Raw genomic sequence first — 16,375 nt, forward strand, 5'->3', positions numbered from 1 at the left:
GAACAGGTTTTCTACGAGGCCACAAAAAGATCCTGAAATGCTTAAGGCGACTTTGCATCTGCAGAAGAGACACGGGTACAAAACATGAGGCAGGTCAGTCTTGAACATATTTTTGAGGCGCGAGCAGGAAGAGCACTGTTCAAACTTGTTGGGCTCAAGGCAGGTTTTTCTTCTCGATGTTTGTGTACCTGCTACATCCCCTTATTTAAAAATACTTTACTCATGTCCCTCTTCTCTGTCACATTTGAAAAGGATAAACGGAGACACTTTGAGTCAAAACCAAATCGAATCTCTGTCCCCATTCTCACCATAAGACAGTAGTGTAGTAATCAACGGGCTGAATAAGACGAATAACAGGTGAGGCAGGTACATTTTCAAAATGTTTCTGTGAACACCAGCCATTGGTGGAAGAAGACAGTTTCAACCCTGAGGCGCTAAATGAGTGGAGGGACAAACAGGAGGAAGAGGTCGGGAGTAGGCGTCGACTTGTTCAGAGATAAAAAGGCAGCAGCAGCAGATTCCGACAGACAGAGAAGAGGACTAACATCTGTTTCCTGCATTTATCAGGTGAGACAAAATCCATAGGTATACTTTTTTACATCTGACATGAAAAAACAGCATTCTATTGTTCTGTCAAAGGTCTGAAGTGCGGCTTTGGATGATGATCTTTTGCTTTCTCATAAGCAGCTAATGTAGTTAGCTGAAAAAAAATGTTTTAATGCAAAATATTTTAGTAAGTTTAATTTTATCGCAACACAACGTTCCAGTTTTTCTGTATGATTGGAAACATCTTCCATTTAATCCTCAGCAAAAGATTAAACTTCTGAAATAAGAAACATATTAGAAAAGAAAATGGAAAATACACAAAATAAAACATTAAAATAAGAATGATGAAATTAAAAAAACTAAAAAGAAATAAAGGCTTTGCAATTCTTCAGTCCGTGTAATGACTCAAGTCATTAGTGTCTAAACACTTTAAATTGATCTGTGTATTCACACACAATCTAAAGTGAAGAGTCTCGTAGCGATGGTGCAGCGACGCGATTTAAAGAATTTTAAATGCCCTGTGCTCCAGGTCCAAACGTGTTAGGCCAACCTGTAATCTGCAGATTACTGGTGTTACAGTTGTCGGACTGGGCAAATATATTTTTTTCTGAAACCTCTGTAACCCCTCCCCCATATTATAAAGTATATATATATATATATATATTTTTTTTAAATTTATTTATTTATTTTTTTAATAAAATACACATCGTAATCAAACATTGAAATATGAATTCACATCACAATAAAACCTTGAATTTGAGAGTCTGGTGTTATGTAGTGGCAGTGAATATCAAACATCTACAACTTTCAATGTTAGCATTATGCATTGAAAGAATGTAGTAAACAGTTAAAGGTATAGTACATAAAAACTGCACTGAACTGTACATAGATGCAGTTACAAATATTTGACAGATTTAGCTTAATTTAGCTGAAAGGTTTTTCCTCTAAAGGTTGTATATTGAATATTTTGTACTTTAGATCCATTAATGTTCTCTAAGTTTCAGGTATAAAATCGAGTTTAACTTGTTGTGATTACTAAAACATAAAACAAAATTCAAATTTTGGAAACATTTGAAATCTCACATATGTTATTTCAAAGTCATCGTAATTTCTCCCCGTCTCTTTAATGAGCAGTAAACAACAATGGCAAAGGAAAAGATCCACATCAACATCGTGGTCATCGGCCATGTCGACTCCGGAAAGTCCACCACCACCGGGCACTTGATCTACAAGTGCGGAGGAATCGACAAGAGGACCATCGAGAAGTTCGAGAAGGAAGCTGCCGAGGTTTGTGTCAATCGAGAGTCTGAGTTTATAATCACATGAGGAGAATCAGTGAGTATTCAGAAAAGAGTGTCACTGATAACTGAGATCCGTGTAAAAGCGACACCTACTGTTGAAACATGTGCAACTGAAACACCCAGAACATATCCCTGTTATATCTTTTATACATCCATGTCGTATCCTATATAGATCTATGACATATCCCTGTTATACCCTATAGAAATCTATAACCTGTTATATCCACAACAGATGGGCAAAGGCTCCTTCAAGTACGCCTGGGTGCTGGACAAACTGAAGGCCGAGCGTGAGCGTGGTATCACCATCGACATCGCTCTGTGGAAGTTTGAGACTGACAAGTACCATGTGACCATCATTGACGCTCCTGGACACAGGGACTTCATCAAGAACATGATCACTGGAACCTCTCAGGTAAAGACACACATTTTATTCTAATGTGTAGACTTGTCGTTTTTAGGTTTGTGCATCAGACCTCAAGTAGATATGAACTTACCAGGATCAAGTCCAGAGGTTTACTGGATACGCGTTTGTTTCCATATCACCACCAATACAAGAAATCTGTGTTTTATTGTTGTTTTATAGTTTACTTTATTGTCACATTATTCTCTTGAGAAAACTAAAAGTACCAAAAATGATGATTTCACAATGGAGTTGACAAATGGTCTACCTACCTGTGGTCATGGACATTCTTGCCACTGCTTCCTTTGAGCCGCTTCGATCAGCGGCAGGTGAGTCACAGCAGAGACCAGGAAGTTCACCAGGATGTCCTCAGAGTCCACAGAGACTGAAACAGGTAGTGGTGGTAGTACCTGTGTGACAGGTGATGTTACGGTGCTGTCATCAAAACATGAGAAAGGGGACAGGACATTTGTTATCAGGATTTTCTTAATGAGAGCGAACCAGAGAGCCATTGAATTTCCTGCCTCGGTTTCTATTTCTCATTTGTTTTCAGTCCGCAGCCTGAAAGGAAAAGCATTTGCAAAGCAAAGTTTAAAATCTGTTATTGCAAAACTTAAAAAATATTTAGTCTACAGAAATGTAGAAATTCATAAAACCTCTCCCTCTTTAGGCTGACTGTGCCGTGCTGATTGTTGCTGCTGGTGTTGGTGAGTTCGAGGCTGGTATCTCCAAGAACGGCCAGACCCGTGAGCACGCCCTGCTGGCTTACACCCTCGGTGTGAAGCAGCTCATCGTTGGTGTCAACAAGATGGACTCCACTGAGCCCCCTTACAGTGAGAAGCGTTTTGAAGAGGTCAAGAAAGAAGTTGGCAACTTCCTCAAGAAAACCGGCTACAATCCGAAATCTATTGCCTTCGTCCCCATCTCTGGTTGGCACGGAGACAACATGATCGAAACCAGTGAAAAGGTGAGAACATTTTCAACTTGTTTTAACACGATTATTGTGAACATGAACTGATTTCTCACAAACATCCGTAGATGAGCTGGTACAAGGGATGGTCGATTGAGCGCAAGGAGGGTAATGCCAATGGAACCACACTGAAAGATGCTCTGGACTCCATCCTGCCACCTTCCCGCCCCACTGACAAGCCCCTCCGTGTGCCCCTGCAGGACGTCTACAAAATCGGAGGTAAACAGATTCAGGTGTTTCTGTCAAAGCTAAATCCTGACAGCTACAGCCTCTCCTCACTATACATCACATAAGTGTTTGCAACACAAGGAACTTGATGCACATTGTCTCAGCTGCAACTCGTATTCATTTTACTATCAGAACTCTTCCCCTGATGAAAGACTTTCATTTTGTAAGAAACTCAGGTATATTAAAAACACATGGCCTCCTGCCTCCTGCTCTCTCTCAGGTATTGGAACTGTCCCCGTCGGTCGTGTTGAGACTGGTATCCTGAAGCCTGGTATGATCGTCACTTTTGCTCCCCCCAACCTGACCACTGAGGTCAAGACAGTGGAGATGCACCACGAGTCTCTGGCTGAAGCCATACCCGGTGACAACGTTGGCTTTAACGTCAAGAACGTGTCTATAAAAGACATCCGTCGAGGTTTCGTGGCGGGCAACAGCAAGAATGACCCTCCGATGGGAGCTGCGAGCTTCAAAGCCCAGGTGATTCAAATGGGAAAAGAGAAAACGAATGTAAAAAAGGAATAAGTGAAGGGAGGGACTGGGTTTGGGTTTTTAAATGTGAAAATCTTTTGAAAAGCTTCTTTTCACAATTTACTAAAGATATAAACATATTGATCACAGAGACGACTCAGCTGCAGGAACAAAAACAGAACCTGAATTCAGGTTTCATTTTTATTATGAAAATAAGAATCATGACTCTTTTGTATATATTTATAATACTGACATTTTTTACTTAAAGACCCTTTTCACACATAGATTTGTTTAACTCCATGTTCTGTGTCATAGGATTTAACTGTACCGATCCTACATTTATTATAATTAATCAAACACATTACAAACTGAAAAGAACTGAATCTACATGTTAATGTCCTCTTATGATATATTAATGAAGGTTGCTAGATACCCAACAAAATGTGATTTCATTGTATCTCTGAAGAGCTGAATGGATGATTCCATCTGAGGTGATAACATGTGTCACCCTCTGTTAGCCACCAGCAGGAACTACAACAAAGTTCACCTTTGCTTAAGATGATTAGCGACTCTTGCCACCATTTCTAACTGCACATAAACTTCAAAATTTCAGGTCATCATCCTGAACCACCCCGGCCAGATCAGCGATGGTTACAGCCCAGTGCTGGATTGCCACACAGCTCACATCGCCTGCAAATTCAAGGAACTTGTGGAGAAGATCGACCGTCGGTCTGGTAAGAAGCTCGAAGATGCCCCCAAGTCTGTGAAGTCTGGAGATGCTGCCATTGTCCTCATGGTGCCTTCAAAACCCATGGTTGTTGAGGCCTTCAGCGATTATGCCCCACTGGGTGAGTACAATTATGTTTTTTCTTGATTTCTGCATTTGTGGCCTGTGGACTTAAAAATTACATTTCATTTGCGTTCACTGCTCAGAGACCAACTGAGACTTCACACACTTTCACATTCATTCCTTACATCTAGTGGCATTTCAACTACTGTAAATGCAATCTGGTCATCGCGGGTTACACGTGTCCAACCAATGTAGACACACAAAATCCACTCTGCGTCCATTGTGTTCTATGTGTGTCATGAGCAGGTTAATTCACTGAATTCTGAATTCTGTTTGTCTCTTCTCTGCTCCGTCTCTTTCTCGCAGGTCGCTTTGCTGTGCGAGACATGAAGCAAACCGTGGCCGTCGGTGTCATCAAGTCCGTCGAGAAGAAGGTCCCCACCTCTGCAAAGATCACCAAGTCTGCACAGAAGGCTAAATGATCGAATGATTTCTTATTATGATTCAAACAATAAAAAATCTTCAACATTCCAGATGAAAAGGTTTCTTTAAATGAATCATGTCATCTTTTATGAACAGTCTGGTGCTTCAAAGAAAGTATGATTTATTAATTGAGTCGGACTTATGACAAAGTTTTGATATTTGTACTTAGATTCAATAGCTCATTGTCCTATAAACTCACTTTACACATCTCTCTCTAAAACTGAATATTCAAATATGATTCGAACACTGGAACAGTTTCTTCTTTCAAAACAGAATTTTTTTTTGAAGGAATTTACCAGAGAAGTTTTAAAGTTAAAGTCAAAACCAGGCAAACATGAAGATCTTTTATACACGATGAAAGGAATGAGGAAAAGATGTACTATGCGTTTCTGATCTGACATATAAGCGTTAATATTTACTGTCAGTAACAGCTCCACCTCAGTCCAAGAAAATAAATCCCGTGGTCTAACATGACTGGATGCTGAAAGAGAAACATATTCATGACAAGTGAAAACCAGTTACTCAGCCTTAAGAGTCTTTGGTTGGTCCAGTTTAACCAGTTAAACCTTTGATTGACTTTTCAATTTCAATTTATGATTTCGATTTGTGTCTTAATTTGACACTTGTTTTCTTTGGCTGACAGCATTTTACACCAGTTCTACAAGATTTTCCATGATGACTGACAGCAAATGTGGCGTAAGGGCCATTGAAGAAGCAAGAGATTCTTTTCTGAGACATCTTAACTCACTGTTACCACGACTGAAATCAACAATCCCACCGTGTGGTCCACAGACTTCAGATAACGTATGTCAGGTACGTCTGGATGCTGGAAAAACTGAGCATGGTACCACTATCATGTAGCGGACATTCCTGGCCTGGTTAAAGCTTTCCCTGGCCCTCTACACACCCCGTAACCAAGTCGAGCATAGAACCTAAAGGTTCCGAGTGTAGAATGTAGTGACATCTAGTGGTGAAGTTGCTTGTTGCAGCTGCTCACCTCCCCCTCCCCTTCCAAACATGCGAGAGAACTTGTAGAAACCTTCAGTTGTAATAAAAACCTAAAAGGTCTAGTTTGTCCAGTCTGTGCTACTGTAAAAAACATGGCGGCCTCCGTAGAGAGGACCCGCAGTTTCTGTCACCAAACCGTCAGAAATACGACTGCATGCCTGGGCCGACAGTTCACTGCTCACTCATTCACTCATAGTAGTATTCAGAAAAGCAGTATTTCATGTATTTTATATTGTTGTTTCATCTATACAAAACATCTGTTTTTATGAGCCAAGGTTTGTATATTTGCTAATTCAAAATCTGAAAAATAAAAAGTAAATATATCCACATACAGTACAGTATTTAATGTGTTTCTACCACTGTATAACACATTTCAATATATATTTAGGTTTGGTGTATACTTACTGCCACTAGATGTCACACTAGCACCAGGATCTCTGACCAAAACATTGACTGTATATAAAGATAAATGACACGTCTCCACTCACATCCTTTCAATATATATATCTAGGTCTGGTACATGCTTACGTTGAGGGTTGTATACATGGTGTTCACTGCCACTGCATCCTCAGTCAAGTCAAGATGTTCTCCTCTTTGGTTCTTTCCGTTGTACTGCATAAAGTTACTTTTATACTGCTCCACACAAAAAACCACTCCCTCTCGGCCCTTTCACTCTCCCAACATGGAAGATGTTGCTGTTGGATGTTTATCTTCAGAATGCCCCTGAGGATTTGCCCAGTAATTCGTCATCAACTGTTTCTGCCTGAGATGCAAAGGAGCAATTCACCCACTTCAACCTGAAGAGCAGAGACAGGAGTTGATTTGAAAGCAACACAGCGGAGTCTCAAAGCTTGAGCTTGAACAACCGCCAAGCATGTGCTCCAACATGGAGACGCACGTGTACTTCCTGGATATTTTGTGCTTAGGACGCCATTACTCTAGTGATTTACTTTACATAGGAAATAGTTGTCGGCTGCTTTATTAATGCAGCCGACAAATAAAATATTTAAACTCGGGAAAACCTGCTGGAAATAAAATTAAACCAAATTATCATATTGATGATCTTGGCAGAAAACTATTAGAAGAAAAAGATCATCAACCAAAGCCCCACTTCAAGTGTGTACTTCACTGAGTTTTAATAGATTGTGTACGTTTGATAGAATTATAGAACACTGTACTTTCATTTCAAATCTAGAAATATCAAAGTCTTTTAACTCACCTGCTGAACAGAGGTAACAGATGTGCGTCCTCTTCTCTTCTGACCGTCCGAACCTTCACTTGCTGATTTATATATAAAGTCATGAGAGGGATACGCTCCTCTTCCTCCTGGATGTCTGTCTCTGGACTCAAACCTGATATGTGTGAACAGTCTCATTCCGTCCATTTATAATTACACCACTGCCTGCTGCTGAGAGCAAATTCGACTGAACACTCAAAGACTCAAACCTAAACTGTTGATTCAGTTACTTTTGAAATGCCACAGAAGGAAATGAACAAAGTAGCGGAGATAGATTTCAGAGTTGAGTTGAAGCTGGTTCGTGTCCTGACAAGCAGAGCGACACACCCAGTGTATCTTGCCAAAAACACACAATCGTATTTATCGGACGCGAGTTAAAGATGGTGACAACTCACCTGCCTCACCTGTTGTACCTTCTGAAGGATCTTGTTTCTTTAGGTTAACGTTAAGATGATATACGCTCCTCATTTTCAAACCCACCTTCTGTAATTACATTTTCATCAACTTCATATTCCCTTGTCTTTCCACTTTCACCCCCCTGTCTCCCAATCAAGTTCTTACCCTGGTAACTTCCACCTGCCAGACCACCCATCCTCTCTCACATTCCCCAATCCAATGCTCTCAACCTTCTTCCTTTTCTCACCCATCTTATCAACACTTGCCCGTCAACTGGTTGTTTCCCTAACTCTCTGAATGAGGCAAGAGCAAAGCCTCTCCTGAAGAAACCCACTACAACCCGTCTGAAGTCAACAACTACAGACCTGTCTCTTTTCTTCTCTTTCTTTTCAAAGCACTCAAGCGTGCTATCCTTAATCAACTCTCCTGCTGTCTTCACAAGAACAATCTTTTTGATCCTCACCAGTCTGGTTGCTGTCTCTGAGCAAATTCACACTGTTAGAGCAGCCTCTCTTCTCCTCTGTCCTCATCCTTAATCTACACCTTTCTCCTGCATTTGGCACGGTGAACCACCAGATCCTTATTTCCTCCCTTCAGGATTTGGGTGTCTAAGGCTCTGCTCCCCCCTGCTCTCATCCCACCTCATCTACCAGGTAACATGGAGAGGATCTGTATCAGAACTTTGTCCTCTCACTACTGAGGTCCCTCAAGGTTCCATCCTGGGTACTCTCCTCTTCTTTCTGTACACCAACCATCTTAGATCTTTTATTCACTCGCATGGCTTTTCCTACGACAGCTACACAGATGACACCCAACTTATTCTCTCTTTTCCCCAATCTGAAACACAGGTAGCAGCACAAATCTGGCTTGTCTGACTCACATCTCACAGTGGATGCCCAGTCTACATCCAGGACATGGATATACGTCCACTCAGCTCTGCATCTGCCAATCGGCTTGCTGCTCCCTCACTGCGAGCTAGCCACTCAACAAAATCCTGACTGTTTGTACCCTCATGGTTGAATTCACTAATTGTAAGTGACTTTGGATTAAAGCGTCAGCTAAATGAAATGGAATGTGATGTAAAAGCTATCATTAAAACTGACTCAGCTCTTGGACCAAAACCAGGAAAATGATCAACCTTTAAAATTAAAAATAAATGATAATCAATGTGTTTTAAATTTGCTGACCGACTGTAGCTGAAATACACTGTGTGTCTGTTCGAGGCAGTTTACAGTCAACACGTTAAAATTTAAAGAAAGACAAAATAAATAAAGATATTATTGTTGTTTTATTGTCAGTTAATCACTGTCACAGTATTTCCTAAAAGGCACATGCCTTCCTTTCCTGCGGAAATTTTTACGATGGGTTTTAATCAGCATAAGCCAGTCCTTGAGCAGAGAGCTCTGCCTAAGAGAAGGCGGTCTTGGGTGGCAAGGAAAGAGAAGGGATGGGGCAGCCCGCTGCTGCTGAGATGTGACATCTTGTTGGACGTCCTGAATGAGAATTCATTTCTTCTTGTCGGCCTTCTGTGCAGACTCTTAAGGCTGAGTAACTGGTTTTCACTTGTCATGAATATGTTTCTCTTTCAGCATCCAGTCATGTTAGACCACGGGATTTATTTTCTTGGACTGAGGTGGAGCTGTTACTGACAGTAAATATTAACGCTTATATGTCAGATCAGAAACGCATAGTACATCTTTTCCTCATTCCTTTCATCGTGTATAAAAGATCTTCATGTTTGCCTGGTTTTGACTTTAACTTTAAAACTTCTCTGGTAAATTCCTTCAAAAAAAAATTCTGTTTTGAAAGAAGAAACTGTTCCAGTGTTCGAATCATATTTGAATATTCAGTTTTAGAGAGAGATGTGTAAAGTGAGTTTATAGGACAATGAGCTATTGAATCTAAGTACAAATATCAAAACTTTGTCATAAGTCCAACTCAATTAATAAATCATACTTTCTTTGAAGCACCAGACTGTTCATAAAAGATGACATGATTCATTTAAAGAAACCTTTTCATCTGGAATGTTGAAGATTTTTTATTGTTTGAATCATAATAAGAAATAATTTGATCATTTAGCCTTCTGTGCAGACTTGGTGATCTTTGCAGAGGTGGGGACCTTCTTCTCGACGGACTTGATGACACCGACGGCCACGGTTTGCTTCATGTCTCGCACAGCAAAGCGACCTGCGAGAAAGAGACGGAGCAGAGAAGAGACAAACAGAATTCAGAATTCAGTGAATTAACCTGCTCATGACACACATAGAACACAATGGACGCAGAGTGGATTTTGTGTGTCTACATTGGTTGGACACGTGTAACCCGCGATGACCAGATTGCATTTACAGTAGTTGAAATGCCACTAGATGTAAGGAATGAATGTGAAAGTGTGTGAAGTCTCAGTTGGTCTCTGAGCAGTGAACGCAAATGAAATGTAATTTTTAAGTCCACAGGCCACAAATGCAGAAATCAAGAAAAAACATAATTGTACTCACCCAGTGGGGCATAATCGCTGAAGGCCTCAACAACCATGGGTTTTGAAGGCACCATGAGGACAATGGCAGCATCTCCAGACTTCACAAACTTGGGGGTATCTTCGAGCTTCTTACCAGACCGACGGTCGATCTTCTCCACAAGTTCCTTGAATTTGCAGGCGATGTGAGCTGTGTGGCAATCCAGCACTGGGCTGTAACCATCGCTGATCTGGCCGGGGTGGTTCAGGATGATGACCTGAAATTTTGAAGTTTATGTGCAGTTAGAAATGGTGGCAAGAGTCGCTAATCATCTTAAGCAAAGGTGAACTTTGTTATAGTTCCTGCTGGTGGCTAACAGAGGGTGACACATGTTATCACCTCAGATGGAATCATCCATTCAGCTCTTCAGAGATACAATGAAATCACATTTTGTTGGGTATCTAGCAACCTTCATTAATATATCATAAGAGGACATTAACATGTAGATTCAGTTCTTTTCAGTTTGTAATGTGTTTGATTAATTATAATAAATGTAGGATCGGTACAGTTAAATCCTATGACACAGAACATGGAGTTAAACAAATCTATGTGTGAAAAGGGTCTTTAAGTAAAAAATGTCAGTATTATAAATATATACAAAAGAGTCATGATTCTTATTTTCATAATAAAAATGAAACCTGAATTCAGGTTCTGTTTTTGTTCCTGCAGCTGAGTCGTCTCTGTGATCAATATGTTTATATCTTTAGTAAATTGTGAAAAGAAGCTTTTCAAACGATTTTCACATTTAAAAACCCAAACCCAGTCCCTCCCTTCACTTATTCCTTTTTTACATTCGTTTTCTCTTTTCCCATTTGAATCACCTGGGCTTTGAAACTCGCAGCTGCCATCGGAGGGTCATTCTTGCTGTTGCCCGCCACAAAACCTCGACGGACGTCTTTTATAGACACGTTCTTGATGTTAAAGCCAACGTTGTCACCGGGGGCAGCTTCAGCCAGAGACTCATGGTGCATCTCCACTGTCTTGACCTCAGTGGTCAGGTTGGGGGGAGCAAAAGTGACGATCATACCAGGCTTCAGGATACCAGTCTCAACACGACCGACGGGGACAGTTCCAATACCTGAGAGAGAACAGGAGGCAGGAGGCCATGTGTTTTTAATATACCTGAGTTTCTTACAAAATGAAAGTCTTTCATCAGGGGAAGAGTTCTGATAGTAAAATGAATACGAGTTGCAGCTGAGACAATGTGCATCAAGTTCCTTGTGTTGCAAACACTTATGTGATGTATAGTGAGGAGAGGCTGTAGCTGTCAGGATTTAGCTTTGACAGAAACACCTGAATCTGCTCACCCCCGATTTTGTAGACATCCTGCAGGGGCACACGTAGGGGCTTGTCAGTGGGGCGGGAAGGTGGCAGGATGGAGTCCAGAGCATCCAGCAGTGTGGTTCCATTGGCATTACCCTCCTTGCGCTCAATCGCCCATCCCTTGTACCAGCTCATCTACGGATGTTTGTGAGAAATCAGTTCATGTTCACAATAATCGTGTTAAAACAAGTTGAAAATGTTCTCACCTTTTCACTGGTTTCAATCATGTTGTCTCCGTGCCAACCAGAGATGGGGACGAAGGCAACAGCGTTGGGGTTGTAGCCAATTTTCTTGATGTAGGTGCTAACTTCTTTCTTGATCTCCTCAAAACGCGTCTGGCTGTAAGGGGACTCAGTGTTGTCCATCTTGTTGATACCAACAATGAGCTGCTTCACACCGAGTGTGAAGGCCAGCAGGGCGTGCTCGCGGGTCTGGCCATTTTTGGAGATACCAGCCTCGAACTCACCGGTACCAGCAGCAACAATCAGCACGGCACAGTCAGCCTAAACAGGTAGAGGTTTTATGAATTTCTACATTTCTGTATACTGAATATTTTCAGGTTTTGCAATAACAGATTTTAAACTTCAGATTGAAAACAAATAGGAACAGGCAGGACTTTCAATGGATCCAACATAACATCAACTCCATTTTCAAAATGTTAGTTTTGGTACAAAGGTGATGGCAGAAGAAAATAGAATATTAGGGATAGATCGAGGATTTAAAGCAAGTACATGATCCTGCTAGATGAAGATCTGTGATATTTTCTTCAACTTAACTTGAAAATCAAGTAAGACTAGCTACTTATATGTAATGGTGATATGGAAACAAATGCATATCCAGTAAACCTCTGGACTTGATCCTGGTAAGTTCATATCTACTTAAAGTTTGATGCACAAACCTAAAAACGACAAGTCTACACAGAATAAAATGTGTGTCTTTACCTGAGAGGTTCCAGTGATCATGTTCTTGATGAAGTCCCTGTGTCCAGGAGCGTCAATGATGGTAACACAGTACTTTGCGGTCTCAAACTTCCACAGAGCGATGTCGATGGTGATACCACGCTCACGCTCGGCCTTCAGTTTGTCCAGCACCCAGGCGTACTTGAAGGAGCCTTTGCCCATCTGTTGTGGTTAAGATCAAATGCAAACAAGGTATAGTTGAACACTTAAAGTAGAGTATCGGCTGCAGGAGTTACATTGATGAATACAAGTACAATGTTATTAATGAAAACAAACCTCGGCAGCTTCCTTCTCGAACTTCTCGATGGTTCTCTTCTCGATTCCTCCGCACTTGTAGATCAAGTGCCCGGTGGTGGTGGACTTTCCGGAGTCGACATGGCCGATGACCACGATGTTGATGTGGATCTTTTCCTTTACCATTGTTGTTTACTGCTCATGAAAGACACATTTATTTGAAATAAAATATGTGAGATTTCAAATGTTTCCAAAATGGGGTCAACTTATTGTTTTATGTTTGGTAATAACAAGCTATAATAATACTCACAAACAAGTACATATCACACAAAGTTAAAGTATTAAATATACAGGCAATACTACACAATGTGTTCTCGATCTGATCTTTACTGATGCAATTGATTTAGATAAGCAACAATTAGCCAATTAATCGATTAGTTGACTGAACAAAAAGGCAAATGTTTTGATTGTATTAGTTGCTTCTGAAAAAAAAATTGTGACATAAGATGCATTTTTCACTACTTTCCTACATTTTAGAGACAAATCAATTAACGAAGAAAACAAACAGTTTAATTATTAATTATTAGTTGGAGGCCAAAATTCATGAACATGCAGTATTCAATGTATTGTATACTTTTGTTTGAATACATCTACGTACACTGCAGTATTTAATGTGCTGTTTCTACCACTGTATAACACATTTCAATATATATTTAGGTTTGGTGTATACTAACTGCCACTAGATGTCACACTAGCACCAGGATCTTTGACCAAAACATTGACCGTATATAAAGATAAATGATACATGTTCCAACCAATTGGCAGTTTTTCCACTTCCCAAACCTTATTATACAAACCCAACAGCTTCAGTGATGCTACCATAACTAACTGCTTTAGCACTGCATAACTGATTCATCCTTCCTGCAGATGTTTGCCCAGATCTTACTGTAACCCTTCTCATTTCTTCCAAGGTGAATGGAGCTTCCTTTGTGCGGTTAGTGTCATCCCTTCTCTCTGATCTTGTCCTCTCTTGACCTCTCTTGCCCTCCTCAGTCAAGTTATCTGAACTATGAATTTGAATAAGTGCTTCACTATCGGCTTTGCCATCTCTTCATCAGACACTGCTGCATCCTCCCCCTCTTCAGTACTGGATACTGCCATTCACTTTTGATCGCCCCCATGCTATTGCTAACTAATCATGCCCCAAACATCTCCCACAGGTTGATCTCCCTATGCTATTACAAAATGATCATCACGTTTGCCTTTTAGCTTTACATACTATACTATTTTCCCGAACCCTTGCCTGTTTATATTCAATTAAACAAATAATGAGTTCTTCTTGATATCCTGAGAGCTTTATTCCTCCCTTTCACTGCTTGGCCACACTCATCCCTCCACCAGGGAGCCGCATTTCTCTTCATTCTTCCTTTACTTCTAGAAATTGACTGTTTCTCAGCATCTAGAACCATGTTTTAAACTTTTTTTTATCAGCTTCCTCAATATCTTCATTGAAGTCTATTTTATCCATCTCATTCTCACATATATACCTAAACACTTCCCACTTTGCACTGCTAAACAGCCACTTCCCCAAAACTTCCCTTTGTTCAGTATTTCTCCGTAGTGCTAGATCACCGGGAAATGAAAATCAGTGTGGAGAGCACTGACCACTGTCTCACACTGTTGCAGTCTGATTTTTTAATTGAAAACCTTATTTTGTAAATTACAGACTTTTTAAAGCACTTTCTAAATAAAAAGGGAGTTCATATTTGTCAGCCACGTCCAGTAATATAGGAAATTGGAATGATACATTGAAATGCACCGAGATACATTTAAATCGTTGACTGATGAATCCTAATCGAATCGTGAGACTAGTGAAGGTGCACACCTCTAGTGAGCGCACAGTCACGTCAGACAGGCAGCACCTCCCAGCTCCCAGATTGTGTAACGTCATCACCACTGCACAGTGGTGAAACGTGGCATCGAGTTCCTGCCGAGATACTTGCTCGACCAATTGAGTCATTACATTATGCGGGGAGTATTAGAGTCAGGAAATAAGAAAACTAATTTGAATTTCGAGATTTGAGTTGAAATGTCAAGAATAAAGTTGAATGTTTAAAATAAGTCCAAACAAACCAAAGAAGATTTTATGTTTTATTTTGCATTCAGGGAATAAAGTGGAAATGTTAGGAATAAAATTGAAATGTCAAGAATAACGTTAAACTTTAAAGGATATTTCAAACTACTAATGTTAACAGCCTTAAATGAGTTAGATCAGTTCAGGGGGAGAAACCAGACGAAAGAGGTGGCAGCACTCGTTCTTCTATACTATGTATTGTCCATGTCTTTTCTATTATGTAGCTTATCTCAGTAGTTTTGATTGTCTTATAATATTTATATTTATATACCTTAAACAAGATGAAATGAAAAATGTTTGTGATAATGAAGTCTATGAAAGCCCTGGAACAGGCCGCAACCACGAGGAGATAGTTCTGTGGGAGGCACGTGGTCCAACATGGAGACCACATGCTCTGTGCTCAGGACGCCATTACTCGAGTACGACTTTAGATAGGAAATAGTTATCGGCCGCTTCATTACTGTTTAAAATTTAATATACATCAAATATTTAAACTCGGGAAAACCCGCTTGAAATAAAATTAAACCAAATTATTATATTGATGATCTTGGCAGAAAACTATTAGAAGAAAAAGATCATCAACCAAAGCCCCACTTCAAGTGTGTACTTCACTGAGTTTTAATAGATTGTGTACGTTTGATAGAATTATAGAACACTGTACTTTCATTTAAAATCTAGAAATGTCAAAGTCTTTTAACTCACCTGCTGAACAGAGGTAACAGATTTGCGTCCTCTTCTCTTGTGACCGTCCGAACCTTCACTTGCTGATTTATATATAAAGTCATGAGAGGGATACGCCTCCTCCGCTCCTCTTCCTCCTGGATGTCTGTCTCTGGACTCATCTCACGCCTCAAACCTGATACGTGTGAACAGTCTCATTCCGTCCATTTATAATTACACCACTGCCTGCTGCTGAGAGCAAATTCGACTGAACACTCAAAGACTCAAACCTAAACTGTTGATTCAGTTACTTTTTAAATGCCACAGAAGGAAATGAATAAAGTAGCAGAGATAGATTTCAGAGTTGAGTTGAAGCTGGTTCGTGTCCTGACAAGCAGAGCGACACACCCAGTGTATCTTGCCAAAAACACACACACACATCGTGTTTATAGGACACACGTTAAAAGATGGTAACAACTCACCTGCCTCACCTGTTGTACCTGTTTGTCTCTTCTGAAGCATTTAGTTTCTTTAGATTAACGTTAAGCTAACATTTCTTATGACATTAGAATACGATTTAATACCTGTGGAGGGATGGTAGTGACTCATTGACACTAATGTCACATTTCTCAGTCTCTTTCCCGGGTGTTTAAAACAATAAATACAAATAATGTCTTTCAGTTATCATTGAATTTGCTCATCAGCTGTAGTTGAAATGTGCTGTG

The 16,375-nt window shown here is 40.3% G+C and overlaps 2 protein-coding genes across 2 annotated transcripts; one reads left to right on the top strand and one right to left on the bottom strand.

Annotated features, from left to right (window-relative positions):
• Window positions 1–430: 430 nt before the first annotated feature.
• On the top strand, window positions 431–5,244 carry LOC109640556 (elongation factor 1-alpha-like). The gene is made up of 8 exons (XM_069516002.1): window positions 431–567; window positions 1,681–1,833; window positions 2,080–2,259; window positions 2,918–3,214; window positions 3,286–3,436; window positions 3,666–3,922; window positions 4,527–4,761; window positions 5,070–5,244. The coding sequence occupies exons 2-8, from the start codon at window positions 1,690–1,692 to the stop codon at window positions 5,183–5,185; spliced, it is 1,380 nt and encodes a 459-aa protein (XP_069372103.1). The 5' UTR covers window positions 431–567; window positions 1,681–1,689; the 3' UTR covers window positions 5,186–5,244.
• A 4,605-nt stretch (window positions 5,245–9,849) lies between these two features.
• Window positions 9,850–15,832, bottom strand: LOC109640560 (elongation factor 1-alpha-like). The gene is made up of 8 exons (XM_069516003.1): window positions 15,693–15,832; window positions 12,899–13,051; window positions 12,605–12,784; window positions 11,870–12,166; window positions 11,648–11,798; window positions 11,162–11,418; window positions 10,323–10,557; window positions 9,850–10,014 (listed from the first exon to the last, which is right to left on the bottom strand). Exons 2-8 carry the CDS (start codon window positions 13,040–13,042, stop codon window positions 9,899–9,901), a joined length of 1,380 nt encoding a protein of 459 aa, XP_069372104.1. The 5' UTR covers window positions 13,043–13,051; window positions 15,693–15,832; the 3' UTR covers window positions 9,850–9,898.
• Window positions 15,833–16,375: the final 543 nt, after the last annotated feature.

Source organism: Paralichthys olivaceus, chromosome 20, assembly GCF_024713975.1.
Source record: "Paralichthys olivaceus isolate ysfri-2021 chromosome 20, ASM2471397v2, whole genome shotgun sequence".
NCBI lineage: Eukaryota > Metazoa > Chordata > Actinopteri > Pleuronectiformes > Paralichthyidae > Paralichthys > Paralichthys olivaceus.

What these genes read in the sequence shown, in the direction of transcription:
- LOC109640556 (XM_069516002.1), top strand. Translation starts at nt 1,690, where the DNA reads ATGGCAAAGGAAAAGATCCACATCAACATCGTGGTCATCGGCCATGTC. An exon ending in TCGAGAAGGAAGCTGCCGAG is followed by an intron (nt 1,834 to 2,079) that starts GTTTGTGTCAAT and finishes TATCCACAACAG; the next exon opens with ATGGGCAAAGGCTCCTTCAA. An exon ending in CTGCGAGCTTCAAAGCCCAG is followed by an intron (nt 3,923 to 4,526) that starts GTGATTCAAATG and finishes TCAAAATTTCAG; the next exon opens with GTCATCATCCTGAACCACCC.
- LOC109640560 (XM_069516003.1), bottom strand. Translation starts at nt 13,042, where the DNA reads ATGGTAAAGGAAAAGATCCACATCAACATCGTGGTCATCGGCCATGTC. An exon ending in GGATGTCTACAAAATCGGGG is followed by an intron (nt 11,419 to 11,647) that starts GTGAGCAGATTC and finishes GTTCTCTCTCAG; the next exon opens with GTATTGGAACTGTCCCCGTC. An exon ending in CAGCGATTATGCCCCACTGG is followed by an intron (nt 10,015 to 10,322) that starts GTGAGTACAATT and finishes TCTTTCTCGCAG; the next exon opens with GTCGCTTTGCTGTGCGAGAC.